Source organism: Hyaena hyaena, unplaced genomic scaffold, assembly GCF_003009895.1.
Source record: "Hyaena hyaena isolate Hyena2069 unplaced genomic scaffold, ASM300989v1 scaffold_259, whole genome shotgun sequence".
Lineage (NCBI taxonomy): Eukaryota > Metazoa > Chordata > Mammalia > Carnivora > Hyaenidae > Hyaena > Hyaena hyaena.
Genome location: NW_024080886.1, coordinates 2242321 through 2262425, shown reverse-complemented (window position 1 = coordinate 2262425; position 20105 = coordinate 2242321). Strand labels below are relative to the sequence as shown.

General features: G+C 64.3%; 1 protein-coding gene across 3 annotated transcripts; it reads left to right on the top strand.

Moving 5' to 3' along the window:
* Positions 1 to 1697: 1697 nt before the first annotated feature.
* PLCXD1 (phosphatidylinositol specific phospholipase C X domain containing 1) lies at positions 1698 to 20045 on the top strand. 3 transcript variants are annotated; one of them, XM_039245292.1, is made up of 8 exons: positions 1707 to 1784; positions 3174 to 3336; positions 3877 to 4014; positions 7032 to 7168; positions 9677 to 9805; positions 10592 to 10747; positions 13716 to 13899; positions 19786 to 20045. In XM_039245292.1, exons 3-8 carry the CDS (start codon positions 3897 to 3899, stop codon positions 20022 to 20024), a joined length of 963 nt encoding a protein of 320 aa, XP_039101223.1. In that variant the 5' UTR covers positions 1707 to 1784; positions 3174 to 3336; positions 3877 to 3896; the 3' UTR covers positions 20025 to 20045. The 3 variants fall into 3 exon arrangements, with proteins under 3 accessions (XP_039101225.1, XP_039101223.1, XP_039101224.1); XM_039245293.1 differs by having other exon boundaries at positions 1724 to 1784; positions 3190 to 3336; XM_039245294.1 differs by lacking the exon at positions 3174 to 3336 and having other exon boundaries at positions 1698 to 1784.
* Positions 20046 to 20105: the final 60 nt, after the last annotated feature.

Sequence of the window (20105 nt, the reverse complement as noted above, 5' to 3'; positions counted from 1 at the left end):
GGAGTCCGGTCCGCCCCAGGTTCTGGGGGTCTGGACAGCTCGGCGCCCTAAGTCTTCCCAGCTGAGGCCAGAAGGAGAGCGGGGCTGGGGGAGGAGGGTCTGCGCCACAGGCGGGGGGGGGACCCAGTGGGGGCCGCTGCCCAGGCCCCAGAGGCTCAGAGTCCCGGGTCACAGGCTGCACGTGGGGCCCTGGGCTGTGGGGGGGACACGGGGCAGAGAGGGAGCTGCCAAGGAGCTGGGTCTCCATGGAGGCGGAAACGGAGAGAGAGGAGGGGAAGGGAGGGGGAGGGGAGAGGAGAGACAGGAAGGGGGGTCGACAGGAGGAGAGCGGAGTAGGAAGAGGGAGAGGAGGGGGAGGAAGGAGGGGTTTCCGCACCGGGCTCTGGGGGGAGGGCGCAGGGGGCCTGGCTGCAGGGTGGAGGGCACAGGGCACAGGGGGACTGGGCTCTGGGGGGAGGGCACAGGGGGCGCAGGGGGCGTCCTGGCTGCAGGGCGGAGGGCGGTTCCGCCCCACAGGCTTGTGCGTCCCGTCCGCCCGGGGTCCGGCTGGTCTCAGGCAGGGGCAGACCCCGCACAAGGCGCCTGTGCTGCGCGCTGCGAGGACTGGAGCGTGGACAGGGCAGGACGGGTCACCCGGGGTCGGCGTCACAGTGCGTGGGCCTGCAGGTGAGCACGCGGCCGGGGAATCCGCCTCCACCGGGAGGCCACGCACCCTGGGCGGGCGGGACGGGATGAGGGCCACTCAGGCCAGAGGGCCGGACACTTGAGGCCGCGGTCGGTGTGCAGACGCGCGTTCCCGGAGATCACAGGCACAGGCGGCCGCGACGTGATGCAATCCCGGCCCTGACGCAAGTCCCGTGTGCTCGGGCCCTGGGGTCCACGGTGACGGGAACAGACCGCAGCCAGAGCACGGTCAGCCTCTCAGGACGTCCTCCCGTCCACGCCCCCTGACCGCTGACCCGTGTCACACTCAGGACACCCGCCTGTCCCCGCCCCCCTGGCCACTGACCCCATGGTCCCCGTCAGGATGCCTTCCCGACACCCTCCAGTCCCCTGACCACTGACTCCTCACCCTGGGGTCACACTTAAGACGTCTTCCTGTCCCCATCCCCTGACCACTGACCCCGTGTCACATTCAGGACACCCTCCTGTCCCTGCCCCCTGACCACTAACCCCGTGTCACACTCAAGACACCCTCCTGTCCCCGCCCCCCCCAGACCACTGACCCCGTGGTCCCCGTCAGGATGCCTTCCCGACACCCTCCTGTCCCCTGACCACTGACTCCTCACCCTGGGGTCACACTAAGGATGTCTTCCTGTCCCCGTCCCCTGACTACTGACCTCATGTCACACTCAGGACGCCCTCCTGTCCCTGTCCCCTGATCTCTGACCCCGCGGTCACACTCAGTACGTCGTCCTGTCCCCTGACCGCTGACCCCACGGTCACACTCAGGAGGTCGCCCCGTCCCCTGACGGCGGACCCGCTGGCCCCTCGGGGCGTCTTCCCCGCCCTGTGAGGGTCTGGTCCCTGCAGCGCGGGGCTGTGAGGACCTGTGGACGCCCCTCCCGGCAGTGCTCGCCCCTCAGGGGTCCCGCTCTCGCCCCGGGTGGCGGCCCGGCCCGCGCGTCTGGGAGGGACGGCCTGGGAGGCGGCCCCTCCTCCTCGCGGGGCGGGTGTTCCGGCGCCCAATGCCGCGGCCCGAGCGTTTTAGGAAGTGCTCGGGTGTCGGCGGCTGCGGGAGGGAGCCTCCGCCGGGAAGCCTGCGGGCGAGACTGCTGCGCGCGGTGAGTGCCTCCCCCTCCCTGCGGGGACCGGTGGGGACCGGTGGGGGCGGCGGGGGATCCGGGCGGGGGTCCCGGCCTGGGGCGCGGGCGGGGAGGCGTCCTGTGCGCGGGCCTCCCCCGGAAAGTTCGTCTGCGGACGCGGCAGTGAGCGTCTCTGGGCGGATCGCGGGTCCCGGCGAGGACCGAGGGCGCCCCGGCCGTCGGGGGTGGGGAGGGGTGTGGGGGGGGGGTCCTGGCCTGGGGCGCGGGCGGGGAGGCGCACCCTCCGCACCGGAGGCGAAGGGCAGCTGGAGGGGCCGCCGCAGGGTCGAGTCCGGCTCCGCGTCCGCGGGAACTCGCTGGGGTCGGAGCCGAGGCCAGGACCCGGGGCTGCGGCTCCGGGGTCGTGAGGGCGGCGCGTGCCGGGTGCGTCCGCCGACCCTGCTCTGCGGCGGGCGCAGGACTCAGTGCCCGGATGTCACCCCGGGTCCCTGGGGCTGGGCAGGGCCTGCGTGCCGACAGGCAGGTGGGGGAGCCTTGGGGAGCCCCGCGAACGGGGCGGAATGTCAGGCGGGTGTACTGGCTGCACGTCAGTCGGTTTATTCACCTACGAGCTATTTCCTAAGTGTGACTGTCGCCAGTCACCACCTGCGGCTGCTCCGTGTCGGGTTGGAGCCACCTCCCGGAACGCGCAGAAGTGGGAGGCCCCCGTGTCTGGTCGGACCCTGGGAGCCTGCAAACGTGCACTCACCCGTTTTGTGCAATCACCCCCGCCTTCTCAGGGCTCCCCCGAGCCCTGCCTGAGGTGATCAGAGAGGGCGGAGGCGGTCCAGCTTTCGAGGGGCTGGGCTCAGCGCGGGGGACTCGGGGTGCGGGCGCACCGGGGGCTGTCCCGGGGCCCGACGGAGGGGACTCGGGGTGCGTCGCACCCGGGGCTGTCCCGGGGTCGGTTGCGGGGAGAGTAAATTGTGACCGGGTAAATTGGGGAGGGCTGGGGCTGTGGGGACAGTAGGTGAGAAGCTAAGGAAGGGTCACAGTAACTCCTTGAGGTTCTTATGCTGACCTCAGGGGGTGCTTTCGTAAGAATAAGCCTCTTCCGAGTCCAGAGAACGAGTGGTCGCTCCACAGAGGGAAACCTAGGTCTGCTTGCTGGGCGAGATGAAGAGGGAAGTTTTTGTTTCTGCTTTTCCTCATTCTCCTTCAGCTGAAAATAATCCTTAGGGCAAAGTGGCTTCTTTGCGGAGAGGCGAAGTGTGGCCCTGTCACTGTGCACACAGCGCCCCAAGGGCTGCAGACCTGCCAGGGAAAGGCCTGTGCAGACCGGAGGGACCTCTCCCGGAGGGTGGCTCTGGGGGGCTGGAGTGGTGGCCCACACGCCGCCCGGTCACCTTGGCCCGGTTCTCACGCCAGCTGCGCTTCCGCACAGCGCACATCCCGGGACCCAGGGGACCCAGGGAGACGGAGGAGGCTGCCCCGCAGGAGTCTGGTGGCGGGTCGCAGCTCCGCCCAGGACCGTCACCTCCGCGCATCAGTCCCCCGCCGAAGGCGGCAGGAGGCCGGGCCACGTGGAAGGGTGCGTGTGGCTTTAGCATGAGAGGGACGCAGGGCCCCCGTGACCACAGCGGCCATGTCTTTGGGACCCCGTCCTGTGTGGGGTGTCCTGTGCCCGCCTTGTCTGCTTATCCGGAGACTAAATCACACCCCATGCGTGTTCGTCACCTCCCAGATGCCGGAGGGCAGTGCCCAGGCCCTCGTTAAGGACCCTGAGACCCCTCCCCTCCCCTCCTCCAGGCGTCGTCCCATCTCCTCTACGGGAGCGCTGGCTTCGCTGGGGACAGACCTTGAGTCCCTGCGCTACAGCCCAACACCCCAGCCCAGGGAGGCAGAGGGTGGGGGTGCTGACCTGGGCCCCCAAGGCACCCCCCCAGGGTTGCAGCCTGGTGCCCGCAGACCTGGAAGGCTGTTGGGGGGTGTAGGGGGTGGGGTCGGAGGGACCAGGGCCTGGCCGAGCAGGGGCACCGCTGCAGGCAGGGCGCGTGCTTCGCCAGCGTCCCCTGGAAAGAGGCTCTGGGCCCCTGGGTTAGCCTCTGCCAAACTTCGCTTCCTCCCTCAGGTCGCAAAGGGTGGCCTCCGATGGGCGGACAGGTGAGTGCTTCCAGCGGCCTCCAGCGCTGCGGCACGAATGCAGACTGGATGTCGGCGCTGCACCCGCTGCTCTGGGACATGCCTCTGCACCACCTCTCCATCCCAGGTGAGGGCTTCTGCGTGCCCCGGGGCGCGGCCTGCGTGTGCGGAAACCGCACAACCACGCGCGTGGATGCACACACACACAAAATGCAGACACGTGCATGCACACACATGCACGCAATGCAGACACAGATGCACGCGCACAATAGAGGCACACACGCGTATGCACACAAACACACGCCCGTACGCACGCCACATGCACGCGCACAATAGAGGCACACATGCATGTGCACACAAGCGCACACTGTGTGTACACACACATGCATAAGAGGCACACATGTATATGCACACAAGCACACGCCCGTACGCACGCCACATGCACGCACACAATAGAGGCACACATGCATGTGCACACAAGCGCACACCGTGTACACACACACCACATGCATAAGAGGCACACACGCATATGCACACAAGCGCACGCAGATACACAGACCACACGCACGTGCACAATAGAGGCACACATGCATGTGCACACAGGAGCACACATGCACGCGCGTGTACACACAGACACACAGTAACCCACACACCACATGCACGCACATGTACCGAGTGACCGTGTTCCCTCCTCTGTCTCCTTCATTCGGATGTGGCAGGCACACGCACAGTCTGGAGGACTGTGGCTTAGGGGAGATGTGACGGCACAGGGATGTGGGCTGATGCACTCCCGCCAGTCTGTCCCTCCTTGTAGGGAGCCCGCGAGCCCCTCAGGGCTGCAATCATCTTTCCCCACGATGCTTCTGGGCTTGGTGCCCGGAGGGCCCAAAGTGGGTCCGACTGGCAAGGGGACCCTGCGTGCTTCGGGGATGGCATGGTCCACACGAGGAATCTGGGACTCCTGAGCCTCTGGTGTCGCAAAACAAGGCTGCAAAGTTCAGCCTTGCACACACGGCTCTGCGTGGGTGGGTCTCACGGTGAGCAGGGCGAGGCTCGAGCTCGGGACGAGGGGGAGATGGCCTGGTGGCATGGGGCCCGGTCCCCTTCCCACCAACAGCACCTGCCGAGCTTCTGAAGGTGGCCCTTCAGCTGTCAGGACCGAGCACTGCGTTCCTGCACCTGGAGATGCCGGCTGGCCGGAGCAAGGACCTGGTGTGGACCGTGCACTCCCAGCCGCGAGCCACCCCTGCCACGGGACCGCGCACTCCCAGCCGCGAGCCACCCCTGCCACGGGACCACGCACTCCCAGCAGTGAGCCAGCCCTGCCACGGGACTGAGCACTCCCCTCCAGGAGCAGCTTCTCCAGGCCCACCCTGGGGACTTGACTCACTTGCACGTGGCTCTGTGTCACTGAGTCTTGGACTGTTGACCCGGTTGTGGGAGGGGAGCCCACCCGCTGCTGTGGGCCACCGTGCTGAATCTGTCCCACGCATGAGAGGACCCTCCGGCCCCCTCCCCGCCCCTTCCCCCGCCGCCCCTTCTCGGTCAGCATCGCCCCTTCTCGGTCAGCATCGGTGTCAGGAACCCGGGCTAAACCGCCTGCTGCGGGAGAGCAGTGTCACTCTGTCCGCACTCCCCTCCTCGGGCGACTGAGCCTCTTGGGGTTTCCCCACCGCCCAGGGGCCGTTTTCCTTGTGGGAGGTGGTTTCCGGGGGTTTCTGGGGGACAGCAGGGAATTGCTGTGGGAGGTAAGGCCCCCTTCCCCGCCCTGAGGGCCCATGGCCTTGCCGGTCCTTCAGGCTCATCCCCTCCCCCTCCGTGCCCCCAGGTGGCCCTAGGGAGGGTGTGGACGGTAGCTCCCTTACGGGGCAGATCCAGGCACGCCCCAGACTGCTGGGGAAAGGGCCCCTGGTCCCCAAGGCGCCACGTCCACGTGGCTGTGATGGTGTCCTGGGGCGGCTGTAACAAAGGGCCACAATCTGTGTGGCTCCAAACAGCACGCGTGTGTGAACTCACAGCTGTGGGGCCAGAGATCCGCACGGGTGTGACCTTTCAGTGCCCTCAGGGCCGACTCCTTCTAGAAGCTCCTGGGAGAATCCTTTCTCTTTTGTCTGCTGCCTCCAGCGCCCCTTTCCTCCACCTGGAAGCCAGTGACCGCTTCTTCCCGGCCGGCTTCCTCTTGCAAGGCCCCCCGAGGCCACTGGGACCACCCAGCGTCTTCCTGGAGAGAAAATCTCTGTCAATACCCGTAACCTAAAGTCTGCGAATTCCCTTCTTCCGTGCGGGGCGGGGCATCCCCGGGGGTGGGGCTTCGGCCAGAGCGTCTCTGCCACGTGGCTGTTAGGAGGAGTGTGTCCTGGGGACGTCCAGTTACTGAACACGGGCACGTCGGGCACCGTCCGTTCCTGCGCTGTTTCCCTGTAACTCTGAGGTTTCTACATAAAGGAAAAGTTCATTCTTCCTTACGAGGCCAGCCCGGTTCGCCTTTCCGTTCCTACGTGTGCGTTGGGGACTGTCGTCACTCAGGGTTACTGATACGTGTAGACACAGTGGCTTCTTTTCCCGCTTCAATCCGTGAACGTCGTGGGTTGCGCTGCACGGGACGTAGGGCCCGGAAACGGCCCCTGATTTCGGGTGGACTCTCGTCCCGGGAGCAGACGCCGCCTTTCTTACGCCTTCAGTTCATAAAGGTGCGTCCGCATCCGAACCCGGCCTCTAGGTCGCCGACCTGCACCCCAGCCCGGCCTCTAGGTCGCCGACCTGCACCCCAACCCGGCGTCCAGGTCGCTGGCCTGTGGACCAGTACTCTGGGTCTCAGTACCCTGACAGCGTCACCCGTGTATGCGGAAGGTCCCGACGCAGCTGCGCACTTAGCACCCGCAGGAAACGTCCCCTTTCTGGCTCTTCTTTCTTCAGCGAACCTCTATGTGCAGGGTTATGGGGCTGTTGCTTCAGGCCAGGGGAGAGCGTTGCTGGCCGTGTTGGGTGAGGGCACAGTGTGCACGGGCAGGTCCCCGAAGACCTGGTCCGGGACGACCCTGTATCTGCTCAGGTCCCATGTGCAGGGTGGGCACACCCACCGCCCGATGCTGAGGGTGCAGTAGAGGAGGCTCCGGCTGAAAAGTCCCCTGGCTTTGCTTGCAGGGAGCCACGACACCATGACGTACTGCTTGAGCAAGAAGTCGCCCATTTCCCAGAACGAGTCCCGTCTGCTGCAGCTTCTGGGCAAGGTCCTGCCCTGCATCACACGCCCCATGGTGCTCAAGTGGTCCACCACCCAGGTGAGGGTCCCCCGGGCTCAGATCCACCACCCAGGTGAGGGTCCGCAGGACCCTGGGGTCAGTCAACCAGCGCCATCTCGCGGGGAGAGTGCTCTTATCGCTGGCGGGTGGTGGTGGGGACACGGTTCCATAAACAACCCACACCTCCGTCTTTGTGAGAGGTGCCAGGCGCTCACCGTCACAGCTCAGAGCCCCTGGATCTGGGACCTCCTCGGGCCGTGCACCTGTCCGCAGGCCTGCTTAGAGATGAGCACATGTTCGTGGGAGAGGAGAGGGAAGGCACCGTGATGCGTTTCTGCAGAGAAAGCTCAGGGAAGGGCCCGGAAGGGCCGTAGGTCCTGGGTTCTGGGAGGAGATCACCTCTCCTTTCTGCTTTGGGTTTGCTCCATCCTCCTTGCCAGGCCTCTCCCCGCCCCCCCCTGGGGTCAGCAGGCATTGTGAACACTGGGGGCGGGGCGTCCTGGGGTGGGGTGAGCATGGAGAGGAAGCTCAGGGTGACTTTGTGGGGTAAGGGCGTGGAGGGCAGAGTCAGGGTGACCAGGGGCGTCCCGGTGAGGGTGGGGAGGGCAGACTGGGGGGGTGGCAGGTGTGTGTATGGCTGTCACTTGCGCAGCATCACACAGTGCGTGCGGAGAGTCACCGCGGGGGCCCGCTGGGGAGCAGCCCACCCCCACCTCCACCCGTGGGGGCTCGGGGTTGCGAGTTCTCCCTGGCACGCGTGTGCACTGGAGCCGCAGTGGTTGTTGAGGCCGCAGGGCTGGGCTCTGTGCTGTCTGAGCGCTGAGCTGCTGCTGGAATTCCAGTCACGAGGGCAGGGCAGCCGGACGCCCTCTGGGGACCTGCCCGTCTGGAATGTGGAGACACCACATTCCCCACTCGTGTGAGGTGCCTGCGCAGGCCTGAGAGTGTCCGCGGAGCCCTGCAGGAGGGGCCAGCGGGCTCAGCGCTGCCCGAGATGGGGTCCTGCCCTGCTGGGGCCCAGCGGTGCTGGGGTCTCTCGGTGCTGGGGTCCCACGGTGCTGGGGCCTCTCAGTGCTGGCCCCCCGTGGTGCTGGGGGCCATGAGGAGGTCTATGGGGTGGGGGTGGGGGCACGCTGTTGAAAACCCTGGGTGCCTGCAGGGAAGCGTGTGGAGGAAACCCCAGGAAGGCTTGTCCTAAGCACCAGCCCCAGGAGGCAGTGCGGGTGTTGGGGTGCCCACACCCTGGGAAGCTGTGCAGGGGGTCGGGGTGCCCACACCCCAGGAAGCTGTGCAGACGCTGACTTTTCTGCACAACATCCTATTCCCCACGGCGCTGCTGATGCAGGCTGTTCGGGAAGACAGCCCGGGGGTGGCCTCTGTTAGTTTTGTGGCTCACACACGGTAGGGGGGGAGGGGGGCAGGAACCCCAACCTACCCTTGTTCTTGGACCGCCTGCGTCCCCAGGCCTGAGCGGAGGTCCGCCCTGGAGATACCTCTTCAGGCCCCGCGGTTTTACAAGCAGTAAAATCACGAGAGCGTGTTTACGTACTGAAGATGCACCGTAAGTGCGTGAAGGGATGGTTTACGGAGAAAATGTTCACATTCCTCGGTCCCTCCATCCACAACCTCCGCCCATTGCACAAGCCTGTGCACGGCCGCCCACGCCCCCGGGGGTAGGCAGCTGGGTGATTTCCTGTCCCCGGAGTCTGTGTCCCCAGAGAGCTTGGGGTCCCTGAGCCAGGGCCAACCTTGGGCACCAAGGCCCCTCCCAGGTGGGTCCCCCCAGGGTGGGGAGGGCACGCCTGGCTGGGCCCCAGCCGCCGTGCACACAGTGGGCCCCGCCGCGCACGAAAGCCTCTAGGAAGTCTCCTGAAGCTGCGTGCCCTACTGCTCCCGCAGGGGCTCACGGGAGGGCGCTCACTCCCTGCAGGGCCGCTCAGGGTGTAACAACCACTCTCATGTTGGTTCTGGCTGCTTCCGTTATCACGTTGTGTGCGAGGGCACAGCCTTTTCCTCCTTTACGTCCTCAGGATCCCTTCCTGCCTGTCCTGGTGCTGTGTGTGGGGTGGGGGCGGTGCTCTCTCCCGCTGACCCTCCTCGCGCACCCTGACCTCCCGCTGACCCTCCTTGCGCACCCTGACCTGGGGGGGGGGCACCCGAAGCCTGGTTCAGGGTGGCCGAGGCCCGAGAGGGTTCCTTCCTGGTGACCGGCCTGGAGGCGGGGAGGCGGGACCCTGCAGGGATGTCCGGAGGCGGGTCAGGGCCGAGGGGACGTTGGCCACAGGGACAGGGCCTCCCGGGCGCTGCCTGCGGCTCTACGTGCCCAGCGTCCCCAGCGTCCCCAGGAGGCCACGTTCCCTGGTGCCAGGCCGGCGGCTTGCGGAGCCCCAGCTGGCACCATAGCTACTGATTCCACCTCAGACGTGGCCCCGGGCTGGGCCTCTCCAGCCCACCTGAGCCCCGGCACGGCGGCCCCGTGGTCCCCGGAGGTGGGCAGAGGCGGGGACCCCAGGGTCCACAGCAGAGACGACGGAGCTGTGTCCACAGGTGCTGGGTGTCACGGAGCAGCTGGACGCAGGCGTGCGGTACCTGGACCTGCGGGTGGCGCACGTGCTGGGGGGCTCGGAGAAGAACCTGCACTTCGTGCACATGGTGTACACGACGGCGCTGGTGGAGGTGCTGCGGGCGGGGGCGGGGGCGGGGGAGGGGGAGGGGGCTGAGGGGGTGGGAGGGCTGGGGCAGGGCGTGGGAGATGAGCGGGAGGAGGCGGGGGGGGGGCGGGGTGCAGGGCCGGAGGCCCCTCCTCGGCCCCAGCGATCTGCGGTGCGCACCCTCCTCCTGGGTTTGCGAGCTTGGGCCCCTGGTCCTCCTGCCGTCGGGACGGACGCGTTCAGCCCCGTGTCCTCCCGCTAAACCCACGGGCTCTCAGGTCCGAACACGAGAGTCACCGTCGCGCTCCGCCCGCGCCCTGCGCCCCGCGACCCCAGTGCCCTCCAGAACCCGGGGGGCGGGGCCACCTGCCGGCCTCTGCTGTTCCCTGACACTGCCAGAGTCCACACGTTCGCGCACACGTGCCCTCTGCAGTGAGCGTGCACAGTGCTTGCGCACACCTTTGCACACGCGGTGCTCTCTGCAGTGAGCTTGCACACACCTTTGTACACATGTTGCCCTCTGCAGTGAGCGTGCACACACGTGCTCACATGTTTGCACACACGGGTCCTCTGCAGCGATCGTGCACACGTGTGCTCACACAGACACACGCACACCCAGGCGTATGCTTCTGCCCCCAGAGCAGTGCCGACGGCCCAGCTGCAGCTTGGCGAGGCTGCGTTTGGTCTCTGCACAGGACCGGGGCCCGTTTGCCCAGTGGGTTCTGTTTGCGGAAGGCCCTTGGGCCTGTGGGGTGCCCCGGCTTCCTGCCGTCTCTGGGGACTGTCGGCCTGAGCCCCTCCCGCTGTGCAGGACACACTCACCGAGATCTCCGAGTGGCTGGAGAGCCACCCCCGGGAAGTGGTCATCCTGGCCTGCAGGGACTTCGAGGGCATGACGGACGAGCTGCATGAGTACCTGGTGACCTGTATCCGGAACATCTTTGGGGACATGCTGTGTCCCCGAGGGGTAAGAAGGGCCCGGGGGCGCACGTCGGGGGGCAGGGTTATGGTTGGAGACCAGGCTGCTTGGTTCTGCTGTGCGTGATGCTGACATAATCCTGCTGCTGGGGCGGGGTGCTCTTCCTGACGCCCCGAAGGAGAAAGGTCCCTGCCCCCCACGGTGTGGCCCGGTGGCAGGGGGTGCTGGGGGGAACAGCAGGGCCCATTCTCCTGCACCTTCCGTCACACTTCACGCCTGGTGAACTTGCCATGGTGTGTGATGCCCTGAGTATCGGCTGTGTGCCCTGATGCCCTATAGCTGCTACGCAGTCCGGGGCTTGGGGTCCGGGCGGGAAACAGACTGGGGGCCCGGGGTCCTGGCGGGCGGGGACGATGCTGGCGGCCTGGGGTCCGGGTGGGGACGAGGCTGGTCCCTCCTGAGGCCCCTCCTGGACGTGTAACCCCGTCTTCCACCTGCACCCTCGCGTGGTCGTCCTTCTGCGTCTGTGTTCTTACCTGCTCTTCTCCCCTTCTGTCGGATCGGGGCTCGTCCTAGTGGCCTGATTTCACCTTCATCATCTACTTACAGACGCCCGCCCCCAAATACAGTCATGTTCTGGGGTATCAGGGTGAGGACTTCAACTTAAGAATTCGGAGGGGACACGGTTGGGCTCACAACACGACCCGACCTGTATTATCCAGATTATTTGTGCCCGCTGCCGGCGATGGCTGGCGTGTCCTCCCTGGGTCTCCGGGAAGCTGAAGAGCTAACCCCACGTCCATTCGGGTCCATTTTACGTCACTTTGTGGGGCATTTCTCCAAATATGTCCTATGAGCCTGGTTTGCGGCCAAAACATAGGCAGTGAGGCTGCGGTGACCCAGGCATCCAGGAGCTCGGGGCTCCTGGGGAAGGTGGCGGGGGCGGCTGCCGTGGGGTCACGCTGCCAGGCTGAGTCCCCGGGGGACGTCACAGAGGGAGACAGAACAGGGTGGGAAGTCCGCGTGCAAACTCCCTGCTCCTTTGACCACTGGTCCTAGTAGTGACACGTGCGTGCCCTTCCTTACGCACCTTGCTATTCGAGGGCTGTGGTCTCGGGGCGTCACTGTGAGCTCAGGGTGCTGTTGGTAACACTAGTGTCCCCGGTTGCCGGGATTCCAGAGGCCAAGGGTAGTCGTAGGTGATACTCGACCTCCCTCATGTCCCTCTACAGGCAATGACGGCTGACCTGCGCCGCTCAGAAACCCTAACTGACCACTGTCACTCTCAGATGCCCCGATCCGCCACCATCAGTCTCTCAGACACCTGATCCCCACCATCAGTCTGTCACACACCCGATCCCCCACCATCAGTCTCTCACACTCGGTCCCCCACCATCAGTCTCTCTCACACCCGGTCCCCCACCATCAGTCTCTCTCACACTCGGTCCCTCACCATCAGTCTCTCTCACCTGATCCTCCACCATCAGTCTCTCTCACACCCGGTCTCCCACCATCAGTCTCTCTCACACCCGGTCCCCCACCTACAGTCTCTCTCACGCGCGGTCCCCCACCATCAGTCTCTCTCACGCGCGGTCCCCTACCATCAGTCTGTCTCACGCGCGGTCCCCCACCATCAGTCTGTCTCACGCGCGGTCCCCCACCATCAGTCTGTCTCACGCGCGGTCCCCCACCTACAGTCTCTCTCACGCCCGTTCCCCCACCATCAGCCTCTCTCACGCCCGGTCCCCCACCATCAGCCTCTCTCACGCCCGTTCCCCCACCATCAGTCTCTCTCACGCGCGGTCCCCCACCATCAGTCTCTCTCACGCGCGGTCCCCCACCATCAGTCTGTCTCACGCGCGGTCCCCCACCATCAGTCTGTCTCACGCGCGGTCCCCCACCTACAGTCTCTCTCACGCCCGTTCCCCCACCATCAGCCTCTCTCACGCCCGGTCCCCCACCATCAGCCTCTCTCACGCCCGTTCCCCCACCATCAGTCTCTCTCACGCGCGGTCCCCCACCATCAGTCTGTCTCACGCGCGGTCCCCCACCATCAGTCTGTCTCACGCGCGGTCCCCCACCTACAGTCTCTCTCACGCCCGTTCCCCCACCATCAGCCTCTCTCACGCCCGGTCCCCCACCATCAGCCTCTCTCACGCCCGTTCCCCCACCATCAGTCTCTCTCACGCGCGGTCCCCCACCATCAGTCTGTCTCACGCGCGGTCCCCCACCATCAGTCTGTCTCACGCGCGGTCCCCCACCTACAGTCTCTCTCACGCCCGTTCCCCCACCATCAGCCTCTCTCACGCCCGGTCCCCCACCATCAGCCTCTCTCACGCCCGTTCCCCCACCATCAGTCTCTCTCACGCGCGGTCCCCCACCATCAGTCTGTCTCACGCGCGGTCCCCCACCATCAGTCTGTCTCACGCGCGGTCCCCCACCATCAGTCTCTCTCACGCGCGGTCCCCCACCATCAGTCTGTCTCACGCGCGGTCCCCCACCATCAGTCTCTCTCACGCCCGGTCCCCCACCATCAGTCTCTCTCACGCCCGGTCCCCCACCATCAGCCTCTCTCACGCCCGGTCCCCCACCATCAGCCTGTCTCACGCATGGTCCCCCACCATCAGTCTCTCACACCCAGTCCCCCACCATCAGTCTGTCTCACACCGGGTTCCCCACCATCAGTCTGTCTCACGCCCGGTCCCCCACCATCAGTCTGTCTCACGCGCGGTCCCCCACCATCAGTCTCTCTCACGCCCGGTCCCCCACCATCAGTCTCTCTCACGCCCGGTCCCCCACCATCAGCCTCTCTCACGCCCGGTCCCCCACCATCAGCCTGTCTCACGCATGGTCCCCCACCATCAGTCTCTCACACCCAGTCCCCCACCATCAGTCTGTCTCACACCGGGTTCCCCACCATCAGTCTGTCTCACGCGCGGTCCCCCACCATCAGTCTGTCTCACGCCCGGTCCCCCACCATCAGTCTCTCACTCTGCCCATCGTCCGCCCTCTGCAGGAGGTCCCGACGCTGAACCAGCTGTGGACGCGACGCCAGCAGGTCATCCTGTCCTACGAGGAGGCCAGCGTCGTGGGCCGGCACCGGGAGCTGTGGCCCGGGGTCCCCTACTGGTGGGGGGACCAGGTGAAGCCGCAGGAGCTGGTCCGGTACCTGGAGCGCATGCAGAGCTGTGGCCGCCCAGGTGAGCGGGGCCCCACCCGCCCCTCACAGCTCTGCCCCTGCTGTTGCCGTTTGGGGAAGTTCACAAGTCACTGTCTGGTGTGCGCGTACCTGACACGCAGGAGCACGTGTGTGTGCGTGTGTGTGCGTGGCTGCGTGTGCGTGTGCACTGGGTACGGACGAGCCCACGCACACGACGCGGTTTGCAGCGCTGCGGTTCTGAGCCGATGCCAGGGAAGACTTGGGTGCACACGGGCGGTTGTGTTGCGGCGGGAGGGGCGGGCGGCTGCCTGGGTGCTGACTGGGACCACTCCTTGGGGGGGGGGTGGGGCTGGGGGAGCAACGTCCCAGAAGGGCTTGCAGGGGCGCCCGGCTGCTGTCACCTCCCCTGAGGCGAAGCCCGAGCCTACGAGAGGGCGTCGGTGTTTGTCAAGTGCAGGTGACGAGGGAGCTTAGTCTGCGTTTCCGCCCCACACACCCCTGAGCGGTTCTCACACTGCAGCCTCTGACGCGGCGTCTTCCGTGGCCCCTCCTGCTGGGTGGCGGCCCCTCCTGTGGTGGAATCTGGTCTCCATCAGCGGGAAGAGCCCAGAGATGTTGGAAGGCGGGAGGGTTGTTCCCCACGACGGGGGGGCGGGGGGTTCCGAGGAGTCCACGCTCCCCAGGTCTGAGCCCCCAGCCCCAGCAGGGGAGCGGTTTACAGTCCGCTACTCTGCACTCCTCTCCTCGGTGGTGCGGACGGGCAGGTGGGAAGGAGAGCCCGGGGGGGGGGGGGGGGGGGGGGGGGGGGGGGGGGAGCCTTCCATCAGGGACGGATCCCCTATCTATCGTCCCGCCCTCTCAGAGCGGGTTTCCCCCGTCACCCCGCCTTTGACGCCCCTCGGACCTCGGCTGTGCCCGAGGGCGGCGTCTTATTACGGCTGCTTCCTCCCGCTCCCCGGCGTCGCCGGGACTGCCTGCCTGCCTGCTAAGGGCTCTCTTCTCCAGGGAGGCCGAGGCGCCCCCTTTCCTGGCCGGAGGAGGTCTGGGCCGCCAGGTTGGGACGGCTTCTTGTTTGCCTCTGCGGGGGCGCTAGGGACTCGGCCGCTCGGTAGTCCCGCGGAAGAGCCTGTGCCTCCGTGTCCCCTGGCTGTTCCCGCCCCGAGGCCGATGGGTAGCGACGCTGCGCTCCTTTAGCCTGAACCTGAAGCTGAATCTAAGCAGCAGCGTTTTAGTGCAAACACTGCCCCGCAGAGGGCCTCACCCACCTGAGTGGCAGGCTCGCCACCAGACCGAGGGACGTTCCGCCAGCTTTGAGCTCCCCCCGCCCCCCCGATTCCTCCGCTGAAGGTGCCCCGCTCTTAGAAGCGGGCCCAGGTTAGGGGCGATCGGGACGTAGGGAGCATCCTGTGCGGACGAGGAAGGTGCCTGCAAACAGGAACCTTTCGCTGCTTCGCCAGCCTCTGCCCCCCAGTGGCCCGGAGTAAGGACAGTCCATGTTCTCGGACCAGCGACTCCTCAAGGGTCCGGCGCGAACGCCAGCCAGTCCCGGGGTGTGGCTGGAGCAGCGCTGGCGGTCGGACTCGGGTCAGTCTTCCAAGGCGGGGGCTCCTCAGCACGGGCCTGCGGCGGTGGACCCACGGAGCGCTGTCCGTATGGGGCCCCGACCTCTGTGGTCTCAGGGGGGCTTTCTCCGGTCTTTGACCTAAACTGAGTCCCCCTGGTGAGAAGGGGCGTACAGGGGCCCTAAGGAGATGGGGGCCCTCTCAAAACGGCAGAAACATCGTGTCCCTCCCTGTTTCCATGGTCTTCCTGGCACGGCGGGGAGGCCCCTCTCTGTAGATTTTCCACGTGTGCCCAGGTCTGGGCTCTGCAAGGCCGGGTCACACAGGTCTGGGCGGCGCTCGAGGGCTCTGTCGGTCACCCCAGAGTCATGATCCGGTTTCCCTTCCTCAGAAGGTAGGAAAGTTGACCTGTCCTCACCTGGGGAGGCTGCTGGGAACCCTGTCCGCACAGCCTCGGTTCCTTAGAGCTGCCTGCTCACATCTGAGCCCACGCAGGTCACTTGCAAATAGGATGTTCCGTTAAAGCCTTGGTAAAATAACCACTGTTCCAATGGCGTCCTGTTACAAGAACAGATTCTTTTTTTTTTTTTTTAAATATTTTTATTTATTTCTAGGAGAGAGAGAGAGAGAGAGAGAGAGACAGCGCGAGCAGGGGAGGGTCAGAGAGAGAGGGAGACACAGACTCTGAAATAGGCTCCAGGCTCTGAGCTGGCAGTCAGCACAGAGCCCGACGCGGGGCTCGAACCCACGAACTGCGAGATCATGACCTGAGCGAAAGTCGGACGCTTAACCGACTAAGCCACCCAGGCGCCCCAAGAACAGATTCTTTTAAAACAACTTTTTAAAGATGTCTTTATTTTATTTTGAGAGAGAGACAGAGAATGAGCAGGGGAGGGTCAGAGAGAGGGAGACACAGAATCCGAAGCAGCTCCAGGCTCCGAGCTGGCAGCACAGAGCCCGACGCGGGACTCGAACCCACGAACCGTGAGATCGTGACCTCAGCCGAAGTCGGACGCTTCACTGACGGAGCCCCCCAGGCGCCCTGTACCAGTGTACTTTAAAAAATCCACTCACCACGGGGCGCCTAGGTGGCTCACTTGGTTAAGCGTCTGACTCTTGATTTCTGTTCAGGTCATGATCTCACAGTTTGTGGGTTTGGACCCCACATCGGGCTCTGTGCTGACACTCTCTCTCTCTCAAAATAAATAAACATAAAAAATCCATTTATTTCAACTTTAGTCCTGACCACATAGAAAATTCCTTTCCAAAGACTTTCCTTCCTAAGCCTCCTACGCCTTTTTTTCCATCAGACCTGTTTACCTCATTTCCATCAGGCTTAATTACATTTAGCAGCACTTAAAAATAATGTAGATTTGTTTAAAAAAATGTAGATTTGTTTTTGAGAAGGACCATGAGTGGGGGAGGGACAGAGACAGAGGACGACAGAGGATCCTGAAGCAGCTCCAGGCTCTGCGCCGACAGCTGTGAGCCCGATGCGGGGCTTGAACCCACGAACCACACGGTCATGACCTCAGCCGCAATCCGATGCTCAAGTGACTGAGCGACCTAGGCGCCCGCCCCATCTAGCAGAGCTTTTAGTCTTAGACACCTTAGTCTCGGGTGAAAAGTAACTGGTCACCAGCGGTAAGCTGTTAAACCAGAAGTGTCTACATGGCAAATTTATGAATCTAAAATTTAAAGCACAAATTGAAAAAGTTAAGCACAAAGCATGTTCTCCAACAGATTTAAATATCCTTAATTTCTCTGCAGTAAGAAGCTGTACAGTAATCAATCAGGGCTTCAGAGCCACATCCCTTGGGAAAGGGTCTAGATGTCCCAGGAATTCGATCCAGCTCATCATCGCAGCAAAGCTTTAGAGTCTCAGGTTACGAAAGACTTTGAAAGTTATCTAAGTACCTGTGAAAACTCTGAGACAAAATCAAGCATCACTTTAGGTCCTTTTTGCTGACAAATCGCAGCAGAGATAACGCAAGGTTACCTCTCCGTTAGTAAACCCGGATAGAATAAGAGTGTGGTATTTGACGCTGGTGACTCTGAGGACAGATCTGTCTTAATTAAACCCACAAATTTGAATTAGTTTAAATCCTGAATTACATTGCACTTGTGTCCACGTGAAAGTCAGTCGGGTTCGCACTGTCGATTCTTACTGGGAGGCGGTGGGGTGGGGAGCCCTGAGGTGGGTGCTGAGTCCCGGGTTGGTGTTTGCTCCTGCGGGGGGGGGGGCGGGGGCCGGGGGCACAGAGCTGGTGGGCGAGCGAGCGGACCACCCCCGGTGCTGCAGAAACGGGAGAAGGCAGAAGGGGCAAGATGCCACGGGAAGGCGGAGAAAGAGGGTTCCCGGCAGATTCTACGCCTCGACAGTTGGACACATGAGCAGAGGCCACGGAGTTTCCCCCAAAGTGGACACGTGCTGTCCGTGGCGGGCGGAGGAGAGAGAGCATTTCCCCGAAACAAGGGCGTTTCCGTGGCTGCCTGGGAATATTCCATGAAGTCCCCGTCCCGAGGCAGACTCGGCAGGGTCGGCTCCCGTGATCCCAGCCGTGATTCGGGGATGGCTGAGCGAGAAGCCCCCACATCTGTCAGGACAAGGGGCCGAGAGTCAGCGTCCCCCTCGCTGGGACGGCCGGTGCCGTCAGCAGGAGGCCCGTCTACATAATTGTCAGAAGGCAAGGGGGGGGGGGCGCCTGGGAGGCTCCGTTGCTCAGGTCATGATCTCATGGTTCATGGGTTCAAGCCCCACGTCGGGCTCAGTGCTGACAGATCAGAGCCTGGAGCTGCTTCAGGTTCTGTGTCTCCCTCTTTCTCTGACCCTCCCCTGCTCACGCTGTCTCTCTCTCACTCTCAAAAACAAATTTAAAAAATTAAAAAACATTAAAAAATAAAGGCGTTTGCTGGCCCCTTGGGTCCCGGTCGATGTGGAAGACGTTTGGGTTTGGAGCCGACAGCGCAGCAAGATTTCCCGAGACTAAACAGGTGGTTTTGTGGCCGCGTGGACCGGCCGGGGTCAGGGAAGAGGCCCCGAGGAGACTGGTTGTATTCCTGGGCCTGGGGGTAGTGGAGGGGGGAGGCGCCCAGGAGGACTTTCACATGCTAATGACACCGCGGGATCTGAGGCTGTGCTATTGTCAGGCTAAGGTTGTTCCTGGAGGCGGCTGTTCCTCCAGGGAAGCATTAGCACCGAGAGGAGCAGGGCGGGGACGGGGCGTCCGGAGACGCTGCACTCAGCGCCCCGGTCTCCGTCAGGGGCTGCAGGTATTTGGAAACTTCACTGGACCTACGTTTCCTTACTGCTTGTATTCCCCACGTCACGTGCGCACGCACATGCCCATGTCCACGAGACATCTGTGTGCGCGTGCGTGTGCACACACCTGCAGTACCGCTGCTGAGGTGAGTAGACTCAGGCCCAGGCGTGCCCCAGCTCTGCAGCACTGTGCTCGCACCCACACACGCTGTGCACACACCTACATGCGCTGCACACACACACACACACACACTGTGCACGCACCCTCATGCGCTGTGCACACACCCACATGTACTGTGCACACACCCACACACACTGTGCATGTAATCACATGCACTCTATACACACTGTACAGACACACGTACTCCATGTGCACACACACTCCCGTGCACACCCACATGCACTCTAAGCGCACACACTCGCACACACGCGCTGTGCACAGTTCGCCGCGGAGGACCAACACCAGAGCGTGCGGCGGCTACACTGATGGCCTGCGGACCCAGCGATTGTGACGCGTGTGTGCGAGGGCTGGTGCGCCTCCCTGTGCGCTGACGACATGGTTGATCCCTTTAGGGACGGGGAGCTGCCCGGCAGCCCCACGCCCTCCCTCTCTGCCTGCGTGTCTGTCCGTCACTGTCCCTCTTTGTCAGGTTTTGCATCTTCTTTTGGTTCTGGGGCTTCCTTCCTACCGCAGGTGCCTGGCATCCGCCTGACGGGGGTGGCGGGGCGTACGAGTCCGGATCCTCCCGCGCGGCGTTTGCATTGTGCCCACCGCGGCCGTGGGCCTTTGTGTTGCCCTCGCCGTGGCCGTGGGCCTTGCTGGTGGCTCCGTAAGGAACCCAGCTCTCCGTGGCAAGCTTGCATCTCAGGGGAGATTCGTCCGTTCACCGCATGGGAGTCCGCACGTGCGGGTCTCTGCGGACGTTGCCCGTCCCCGGGCTGGGTGGCAGGAGGCTGGTGCTATGTGGACACGTGTGTGCCGTGTGGTTGGAGCTCTGCTCTGCACGCAGCTTGAGTCTGCGCTGAGAAGCGGGTGGACACGAGGCGGGGGCGGGGGCGGCTGACGGCCGCAGTGCCACTGACCCCCTCCTTCCTGCTGCAGGCGGGCTGTTCGTGGCGGGCATCAACCTGACGGAGAATCTGGTATACGTCCTGGCGCACCCATCCGGGTCCTTGGAGAAGCTGACGCTCCCCAGCCTGCCGTGCCTGCGGGCGTGGGTGCGCGAGCAGTGCCCCGGGCCGGGCCCGCGGTGCACCAACATCATCGCCGGGGACTTCATCGGGGCTGACTCGTTTGCCAGCGACGTCATCGCGCTCAATGACAAGCTGCTGCGATGCTGACGCGGGGACGTTTGGACGGACAAAGGGACCCGGGGGGGGGGACGTGGGGACGGATGCGGGGACGCAGGAGGGGACGCGAGG

What these genes read in the sequence shown, in the direction of transcription:
- PLCXD1 (XM_039245294.1), top strand. Translation starts at nt 3,897, where the DNA reads ATGGGCGGACAGGTGAGTGCTTCCAGCGGCCTCCAGCGCTGCGGCACG. An exon ending in ACATGCTGTGTCCCCGAGGG is followed by an intron (nt 10,748 to 13,715) that starts GTAAGAAGGGCC and finishes CGCCCTCTGCAG; the next exon opens with GAGGTCCCGACGCTGAACCA. An exon ending in GCAGAGCTGTGGCCGCCCAG is followed by an intron (nt 13,900 to 19,785) that starts GTGAGCGGGGCC and finishes TTCCTGCTGCAG; the next exon opens with GCGGGCTGTTCGTGGCGGGC.